Source organism: Poecilia mexicana, unplaced genomic scaffold (genome assembly GCF_051168715.1).
Source record: "Poecilia mexicana isolate PSO_F unplaced genomic scaffold, ASM5116871v1 scaffold_12, whole genome shotgun sequence".
Classification (NCBI taxonomy): Eukaryota; Metazoa; Chordata; class Actinopteri; order Cyprinodontiformes; family Poeciliidae; genus Poecilia; species Poecilia mexicana.
In genome coordinates this window covers 16,080,927-16,091,050 of record NW_028263381.1, presented here as the reverse complement: position 1 = coordinate 16,091,050, position 10,124 = coordinate 16,080,927, and the positions used below count along the sequence as shown (strand labels likewise).

At 40.6% G+C, this 10,124-nt stretch overlaps 1 protein-coding gene across 1 annotated transcript; it reads right to left on the bottom strand.

Annotated features, from left to right (window-relative positions):
• Positions 1-1,434: 1,434 nt before the first annotated feature.
• Positions 1,435-4,936, bottom strand: pou5f3 (POU domain, class 5, transcription factor 3). Its single transcript, XM_014987955.2, has 5 exons — positions 3,906-4,936; positions 3,699-3,810; positions 3,374-3,504; positions 2,824-2,988; positions 1,435-2,734 (listed from the first exon to the last, which is right to left on the bottom strand). The coding sequence occupies exons 1-5, from the start codon at positions 4,665-4,667 to the stop codon at positions 2,474-2,476; spliced, it is 1,431 nt and encodes a 476-aa protein (XP_014843441.2). The 5' UTR covers positions 4,668-4,936; the 3' UTR covers positions 1,435-2,473.
• Positions 4,937-10,124: the final 5,188 nt, after the last annotated feature.

The following is a 10,124-nucleotide window of genomic DNA, read 5'->3' as shown; positions in this document are numbered from 1 at the left end:
ATTTTAGAAGAGATTGAGCATTCAAGTGTGCCCATTTCATTTAAAAGACTTTACATCTTGCACCAGCCTAACTGGATGAAATCATGTTAAACTAGAATTTTGTTTCTTATCCATCATTTGAGTCTGATCTGTGGACGCAAATGCCAAAAATAAAGGGAAAAAAAGTCTTGTTTTTTAATTTTAGCATACATGTTCAACACCCGGCTCCGGCTTCCTCCCAGTCCAAAAACATGACTGTCAGGTTAATTGGTCTCTCTAAATTCTCCCTAGGTGTGTGTGTGTGTGCATGGTTGTTTGTCCTGTTTGTCTCTGTGTTGTCCTGCGACAGACTGGCGTCCTGTCCAGGGTGACCCCGCCTCTCACCTGGAACGTTAGCTGGAGAGAGGCACCAGCAATCCTCCCGATCCCACTAAGGGACATGGGTGTACAGAAAATGAATGGAAAAAATGGATGGATGTTCAACACCCACCATCCTTTTAAAAAAAATACAATCAGAGAACACAGCTATTGATGCCTAATGTCTATTTTAATGGACAGAAGGTTAAATAATATTTTCTACCAACATAAAATCAAAATACCACAAATTAACTATGTTTGTTGTAAGCTGATAATCAATTGTATTTTCAGGTTAAAATAAAGTTCTGGCCATCTGTTTGAAAACATATTTTTGCACTGAGTGGCCAGTATGTGGAAGTTCCTTTTAAATAGTTTATGGTTTATTAGAAAAGAAAATGTGTTGTGTATAGATATCTACTTTAGTCATAATTTTACATTGATCTCACACCGTCATAACATCAAAACCCAAGAAAAAAAAATTGTGCATGTTAAATCTTTGGCATCACCATTATGACTGCAGTACAAGTGCAGAATTTCCACATCTGTTTGTACTTTAAGAAAAACATTTACTGCTGCATTTATTAAAGCACAGCTCATTACTATGTGGATTTTGCAATTAATTTAATTTTGCAACATCTTAAGAAAACACAACTTTGGAATAAATTCTCATAAGTTACAGATCCTTCCACTTAAACTACTTACTACTTTTTTGTTTTTGCAAAAAAAAAAATAAATGTTGCCAACAGCTTTCAGTTTCTGATAAAGTATTGCACAAATATGCATAACTGAATGATTTGAGGTCAAACCATCTCCTTGGATCAGCAGTATTTAAAAAAGCCCTTCAACCTCATAACTTGACATTCATACCAGAAACATGTTTGATCTGTGGATACAAGGCATAAAGCGAACCACAGTTCAAAACTTTTACCAATTGGAATCAAGCCCAAAAAACGAGACCAGTCTTTAAAACCCATTTAACTGTCACCCCAAACTTACTTCCATGCAAGTATGCAGGAAGCCACTTGAAATTTCACTTTTTCCCCCCTGTTTTAACATGCATTAAAGGATTTTTCTTTTTAAGTAACAAAACAAAACAGGTTTTGGATGAGAAAAAAATTTACTGGAAGTAAAAGACAATTCATTGCATGTTCAAACATAAAAAAAAAGAAAAACATAACAGCAGCTTCACTTTTAAGCACATGTAAATTTCTTGGGAGGCATTTTCAGATGATCATCTCCCTGCCACAATATATTAGAATTTTTTTGTTGATTTTAGTAATTTCACATTAAAACAGCTAAAGTAAACATTACAAATGCACTGATGTCAGCTCTTCAGGTTAACACGACACAAAGGGAAATAAGATTCAAAACAAATCAGACTTTACTTTAGCGTGTTTAACAGCACTTAAGGATTTGATGCACATGTTTAAGTAAAGAACATTTTCTTTAAATGTTTCAGCTGAAGTAAAAAAAAAAAAAAGGAAACAAAAACCCAGCAATTTAACTTGAACTGGATGTCAAACCACAGCACACAGAACTCTAAAAATCAAAGTTACAATAAGAAGCTTGTAAAAAAAAAAAAAAAAAAATTAGCAGCCAATACCGATGAAACACTCATTTTCACTTCTAAAATCTTCTTGATTTTAAATTACAATGCATGAAACCATAAACCCATTTTTATGGCGTTAGTGATGATTACAAGTTTGTGCAAATAAAAAAAAAAAAAATCTAAGTTTAATGTTACCAGCTTTCAGTTTCCGATAAAGTATTGCACAAATAGACATGACTGAATAATTTGTGGTCAAGCCTACTCTGGGGTTCAGCAGTATTAAAAGTCTAACCTTATAACTTTACCTCCATATCAGAAAACAAAGTACAAATCTGCAAAACACTGACGGTTTAAAAAAATCCACAAGGCAAGAAAAGAAAGGCACCGATTTACAAACGCTGATTAAGGCTTATTGTCTTTTTTTTCTTTTTTTTTTTAATAGTCAAAAAGAAACAGCCCTCTCCCACTTGATATTTGCCTTGTTTCACATCAAGTCAATATGGAATCAGATCCCATTTTCAGCTCAGGTTGGGTGTAGATGGATGCTTGAAGAAAAGCTGTAGTCTGGTAGGGAGACTACCCACCAGTTTAACCAGTCAGGTGACCAACCAATCCAGGGTGCAGAGCATGTTTCAGAACATCCGGTCGGTGAAGCGGGGGCATGTAGAGGGTTGGAGGAGGTGCTCCGGTGTAGCTGGAGGATGGGTAGGCTTGGCCTTGGACGGGGTTAGGGGCCATGTTCAACGGTGAAGGGTTCTGCTCATAGTACTGGCTTTCACACTCCTCATCCAGCGGCAGGGCCAGACGCTTCCCCTTCTGTCTTCGATTGCAGAACCAAACGCGCACCACCTGCCACACACAGCAAATCATCAAAAACACAACCTGCCAACTCCAGAAAACATTAATTAAAAGATTACTGACATTTTTTATACACTTACATCTCTTTCCAGGCCCAGATCATCAGAGATTTGGGTTATTTCTTGAGTGTTGGGCTTGGGACATTTGATGAAGTAGGCCTCCAACGCAGACCGGACCGCTCCCTCCAGACTGGTCCTCCGCTTTCTCTTTCTGGTGTCGACAAACACTCGCTCAATCTTGTACATCTGGGAAAAAATAAATGAATAAAAAAAATACTGATAATTACAGCTGTATCTGAAAAATTAAAGCCTGAAAGAATTTTACTCCAGCTAGCTTACGCTTTTTCAGGATACATCCCTTCACCAATACACCTACAACAAAATAGGACAGCAGCTCTCCAGGACTGGACTTCGACTGGAAACCCATGTGGCCTACTTCAAGATTCATGTGATCACTAACCAGATGGGTTTCCCACTAGGTGGCGCATCACAAGAGCAGATGGCTTTGATTCATGTTTGCTCAGCAGGACGTTTAACTACTGTAAGCCTGAAAAGACCAGCTCCATCAAGCCATGGATGCAGCTTTTGTTTTCTTGCAAACTAGTTGGCAGATGTTGCAAGCTGTACTTACCTCCTGAGGATTTTCCGAAGTTTCTGCCTCATCCAGCCATCTCTGCAGAAGGGGCTTCAGCTTGCACATGTTCTTGAAGCTCAGCTGCAGAGCCTCAAAGCGGCAAATGGTTGTCTGGCTGAACATTTTGCCTACGTTGACAAAGACAAATTTAACTTTTTTTCTAGGAAAGTTTTGAGTTTCTAAAGCAGTTGGAACATTGACCAAGACATGAAGTGTGTCAGTCGCTAAAAAGTCAGCATTCAGATTTGACAGAACTGTTCAAAGATAAACATGCATCATGCAGTAATTAAATTCTGGAGAAAAGCAATTCATGGAAGCCTACCGTAAAGGTTACCAAGAGCTAGGCCAACATCTGCCTGAGTGAACCCCAAAGTAATCCGTTTGTGTTTCAACTCTTTGGCAAATTGCTCCAGTTCTTCAGTGGTGAGGTTCTCCTGAGAACAGGAACATTTTTAGATTGCATTAGTCCGAGTAAACATTTACTTTGGGTTTCAAATTAAAAAGACAGTTATGGCGCATCTTAACTTACCTCTTCAGAGTCGCTGCAACCCCCACTTGAGGATCCGCTGCTCCGCGTGTTGGGAGCCGTGTTCTGTGCCTGGGGCTCTGACGGAGCCTGGTTCGCGTTTGCGCTGAAAAACGCGTTTCCCTGGGTCCCATTGCTTGGAGGTGAAGGGGACGTTGACGGGGACGATGTCGAGGACGCTGAGGGGTTTTGGTTATTGCTTCCTGGTTGGGTGATGTGAGTGACCCCGGGCCAGAAGGAGGGGTTCCAATTCGGTGGGCAGAAGACTCCATGGGTCATGCTTGTGGAAGGTGCAGGAATCGGATACTGTTGAACCTTCATTTCGGTCGGATAATCATGTCCAGTGTCCTTCTCAGTCTTGATCTCGGGCAATCTGATTTGCTCCCGAGTCTCGGCTATGTGGGGGCTCCCGTTTGTTGGCTGGGTGGCCGCAATCACGCCGGGTACCTGGCCAGTGTACTCGGGTGCAGCGAAGGGATACCAATGCTTTGGTTGCCCGAAGTCCCCAGCCTGCAGATCGGATCCTCTGTAGTCACCGGCGACGTGTGGAAACGGGAGAAACGTTTGGGTTGGCGCGGGTGTGATCCCTCCGTAGGCTGGCTTGCTGTAAAGCAGACTCGGGTCGTGCAAAACCGGGTGATGAAACTGGAAGCACGAAGAGTTGCCCATGCCTTCCTGACCCAAAACCTGATTGTTGCAAGTGCCAGCCCGACTGAAGTCATAAGGTCGACTTTGGATCTCCGGGGTCTGCGATCTGTCAGACATCTTCGTGGGAGTGTAAAATCTTGCTTACAAGTAACTCTCAAATTATATAAATAATTTTCAAAAAGTTAGAAATAGCTCGCTTGAAAGCTACCCATCTGATGTAATCTAAAGACAAAAGAAAAGAAAAATCTAAGACGACAGAAACGTGTTAAGTTTCCTAAACGATAACATTGTCATCTCTCTTTGGCCTCCTCCCTCAGACCCCTGTGTTCACAACCACCTCTCAACTGAAATGTTCATTCCTTGCGGTGGCTCCACAGGTTTTCCTTATCACGGCTGCGGGAGATGGCGATCGGCCTACTGTGCGCCCATTGGCTGGTGCGGACAATTACGCACAGCTGATGGGACATTCGTGAATGACCTTGATTCTTCCGCAGAGAAGTGGGCGTGTCTTTTGGCAACTTCGGGGTTCATTTTCCACAGAATCTTCGCAAATTTTGCAAAAGCAAATCTAAGTTGCACTAAGGCGAAACATAGTTGATGCAGCCGAAAACAGGGGGGAAATTAGCGGATTTACAATGCTAAGCAGACACGGGTCACCTCCACTATAAATACATACTGTAACACCATACTGTTCTCCTCATTCATGAATTATAAAGCTATATTTGTTTAAATTATGCTTTCTTACGGAAATGGCTTTGATATTATAATCCTTGTGAAAATACTTCGCTTTGCTCTGCATTAATCTATTAAAAAAAGATAACCCTGTGGGCCTAAGCTGGAACAGTTATCAAACATGCTAACTTAATTACTCGGGGACATATTTAATTAGAAACAAACAATGGCACATTTTGGTGACTCTGTAGGTAGGATGTTAACATTCAAAGCTGTGGTCCGTGAACACATTTCACTCATCGTCAACCTCCTGAAATAATGGCCTAAGACGTATTTTTGAAAAAAAATAAATAAAAATAATAATAATAATAATAATTTGGGGGGGGGGAGAAAAGAAAAAGAAAGAAAGAAGAAAAGGGAAAACAACAGTCGCCACCTCTTTTTTTCCAAAAGATGAAAAGAAAAATTACTTTTGGCAACAACAACAAAAAAAGCATTACTTAGGCCATTAGTTTAGGAGGATGTTGCTTTGATAAGCTTGTTTTAAATTGGATGAATATTTTTTATGCATGTGTTTTATACAAACTGCAGTAGGAATTTGCATTTAAATTTGCAACAACTATTGGTCTCGGTTTTTTTGAAGATTTAATATTTCTCTTAAACTACAGTCGATATTTTAGTCGTTGCATTGGTAATGTGGTAGACCAATGGATGGGTCGTTCATTCAGGTGAGTTCTTATTCACCTTGGATCGGTGCTCAGTCAGGGGCCTGGATGGCCGGACCATCGCTGCAGATGGTGCTCCCCCCAGCGCGAGTCATTGGCCGCAGATTGCGGCAGGAAGACGCACTGCGGGGAAGGAGGGGGGGGTGCCATTGTGCTTCGTGGCCCCGGGGCACCCCGTTGATTTCAGATCCCGAGTTTCGATGGTCGACCATTAGCTCCTTTTCACATTAGAACAATAAGTCTCAACCCTTTGATTCCACCCCACACTGATCACCTCTCTCTCTTTCTCTCTCGCACACACGCACACACACCCTCGGTCATCTGAAACAAACTCTAGCCAGCAGTTTCGCCCTGGTTCTGTACGTGGTATCGGTGTTATTTGGCCTAAAGCTCCAAAACTGGTCTGAGAACCAAGCTGTCTACAGGTGCAATAACCCCACTGTCCGGAATGTCTCCTGGTGACAGTACGTGAGTCTGGAGCTTGATGCATGTGGGATAAAATTCCGCATTTTTACATTTCACTGTGGCTTTTAAAGAAGTGATGTGTGACTGTGGAATGTGAAAGTCCAAATGAAACAGTGCTAAGAAATTAACCCTTTCATGCATAGTGGTCACTACAGTGGACAGCCATCTAAAAGCCCCTTTCTTGTGCTTCTTGTGGATTTTTATGTTATAAATGCACACAGACCACTGAAGTGGACACTAATGCATCATAAAATACACCATCAACTACTGGGCATCAGCTGCAAATGCAAGAAATTAGTTTTGTTAAATCCAATATGGCCGACAGAGAAAAAAAAATGCATGCCAATTGACCTGGTTCCTCCTTCCACTCTTGCAAGTAAAAAAAAATATTGTGACATCAGATAACCCCTAAAGAATACTACTGATGTATTTTTCAAATAACAACTTTGTATTTGGATAAAATTACAATTGATCACCTAAAAAAAAAAGTAAAATACAATTTTTTTTTTTTTTTTTTTTTTTTTACAAAAATGTTTTTCCTACCTTTTTATGCCTTAAGAAAATCAAAAGAAAAATTGAAAAAAAAAAAAAAAACCTGACACAAGGGATCATAATTCATGCATGAAAGGGTTAAGAAAAAAAAACTTAAACCTTTGTTCATCCCCCAAATGAAGCTCTTTGCACATGAATAGCATTCTATGTCAGACTAATCCAAAGCAGTGCATCATGTTGAATTAGAAGGAAGATGATACAGTGTTAAAAACAAATCTTAGCTACAGATTCACACTTTGTAGAAGTCTTTGACTAGGTCAGTCTACTACAATATTGTGGTTTGATTTGAGCCACCCCATTACTCAATTCAACTTAGTTCAATTAAAAACTTTTTTTTTTTTTATCACAAGGGAAAATGGAATGTCGTCAAAACTAATCGAATCATCTTCAAAGACTGTTTCTGAGGGCCGGACAGATCTCGTTAGCAGTCAGTCTTACAACCAACCTGAAGATACCTCTGACTGGAGACGCTTTCTGTATGAAACTCGTATGACTGTCCTGATATGCTAACCACACAACTTGTGGGCAGCATAGACAATATTTCACAGCTTTAATCTTTAATGACATCAGTTTTTGGTAAGCACTGCTAATCCACCTCATTTGCTTTTGTTACTCCTTTTTAAATCTCTGTCCCATTCTGATCAATGCAAGAGACGGTTTGAAATTTTTCCTTCTCTGTCTTCTTTTTAGTCGTCTTATCTTTATTTTAAACTCCTTTATTTGGGCATTTGGAATTTTATAGTTAAGTCTGCCCTGCTGGAATATTTTGCAGCCTCAAGGAGGTTTCCTTCTACAGTTGTCCTGTAATGTTACCTCAAAACCACCTCCTTTCAATTCTCCTCAGCTACATGAAAATAAATGAAGTTATTTTAGATCCTCTGTGTTTGGGTGGGAGAGTCCTGAAGCTGGCTAACGGACCTTTGTGGTGCACAGAGACAAAAATATGAATGAACTTCTACAACATGGTGATGGCAGCATCGTGCAGAGAGAAAATCTTTTTCTTCAAGGTTGATATTAAGATGGGTCAAAGGCAGATTTGAGTCTGCAGGTTTTAAAATGGGGTGCAGGCCGTGGATAACAACCATAAACTCAGTGGAATGGTTTCAATCAAAACATATTTATATGAACAAAGTTAAAATAGATAGAGAGATTCTCTCCATCCACTCTGGGTCTGAGCCAGGAATGGATCCAATTTTCAGTCTGTAGATGTGTAAAGCTGGTAGAGACATGTTTCAAGAGAGTGCAGCTGTAACTGGAGCAAAAGGCTGTTCCTCAAAGTGTTTACTCAGTTTGGGCTGAATATAAATGTCTGTCACACTTGACAGGTTTTATTTGAAAACCAATTTTAAAAAGCATGCAAAATGTTTCGTTTCCCCTCCCCCCCAATCTCATATATCTATATAACATTCAGCAGAAAGTTCAGCATGTGGCTAATTGAATGCTGCAATTAGTGACATGCTGAATTTTCTGATATCAGTTTGCACTGAGAATCAGTGCTCATGACTAGAGATCCTCTGTAAGACCACAACCACAGAGTCAATGGGTTAAAAGACATCAAACTCCATTCTTACAAGCATTGTCCTGGGCCATGGACTTGGGAGGATAATTGTCATGCAAAAGGCAAACAGCAAGAGAGATAGCAGACTTCAGGCTGGGTTTGAGAGGGAGAGAAAGGGGGTCTACAGAGCACTCATCTCAGGGAGTCCAAAAGAGGGGGGAAGGGGACCGACTGCTGAATAGCTTGGTACAGTGAGGTGGGGAGGGTGAGTATTTAGCCAGAAACCCCCACAGATGTCTCAGATCTTGTGTTTAAATGTGTGTTTTAGGTGACCTCGGCTTACAGGACTGATCCAGGCCGTAGCAGGGAGGGGAAAGTGAGTGATGAAAAGGAAGCGGGTGACAAGAAATATATTAATCTAGTTCATCTCCTGCTCGCTTTTTATTGAGTTACCAAGTGTGACAACCTCCCTGTGCTGCAGATAAGCTTCGTTCCTGATCATTTTATGAAATTTGAGAGTCAGTTCTGCCTTTTTGACAAGACTGCCGCTGTAAAATTTGGAAAATGCATTTTCCCCAACTGTAGCCGACTAGGGAAACCTGTCTAAAGTTCCTATAATAAGTTTCTTATTGCAGGATCAAGAGGATCCTGCAATATCCTCTTGCAACTATATTTCTTATTTTGTCTGAGAAAAAGTTTGTTTTAAATTTTACCAATATACCTCAAGCAGACAGGAAGTTTGATGTAACTTTTCTTCACGTCATTCATCTTTTGCAATGGTCTGATACTTAATTGGCGCTTCTTTGGGCCCACGTAGTTTAAGCTTTCTTGTTTCTGGACATTACTTCAAAAGTAATGATTACCAACAGCTAACATGTCTAATTTAGGTGAAGATTACCCACAAAGCACATCAAAAGACTACATGCTCTGTCTTTCTTGCAATTTCAGGTTGTAAATACAGGAATTGTGACAAAGATTCCAGCTTTCTTTTTACTCCTGATCTGATAAAATACCGACACTTGGATTCCTGAATCTGTCCCTCCTGTTGAGCAGCACAGTCACCCCCCACAAACAGGCCTGACGGCTTTTTGATTATTCTCCTCAACGATCCTCCTGCCTTTGACACCCACCTTCACATGCCCTCCACCTCCACCCCACCCGGGTTTTGATCGAGGGCCAGTGGGCCGCCTTCTTTCCACTGTCCACCAGCACAAAAGGCTTTAAATGGCCCTTGGCATGTGGCTCAATGGGGAAGGGAGACTGACTCATCCCCTCCCCATCAACATACAACTTCACAATAAAATAAGGATAAACCAACAGAGGAACTTGTAGGGTCCATTTTTCTATTTGTTGCTTCCACACTTGTTTCTAAGTGTTATTTGTGCAGTAACAGTACGACAAATACTGAATGTATCCCCAAGAACCAGAAAGAGAAGATTGTGATGAGCAGAAACTGCAGAATTTGACTCTGAATGAAAAGCAAGATAAATCTGTGTTGGAAGTTTTCAGTTTTTCCAGTTGAGCCTGTTTTTTTCTGTGTGTTTTGTTTTTTATTCAGTGCCTGATACTGTAGGAAATAGTTTTTGAAAATGGGTTTCTTTACTCCTCTAACAGTGGGGGTTGAAGATTTTTACCCGCTTTCCCAAGCCAGGGAAGGAGGGT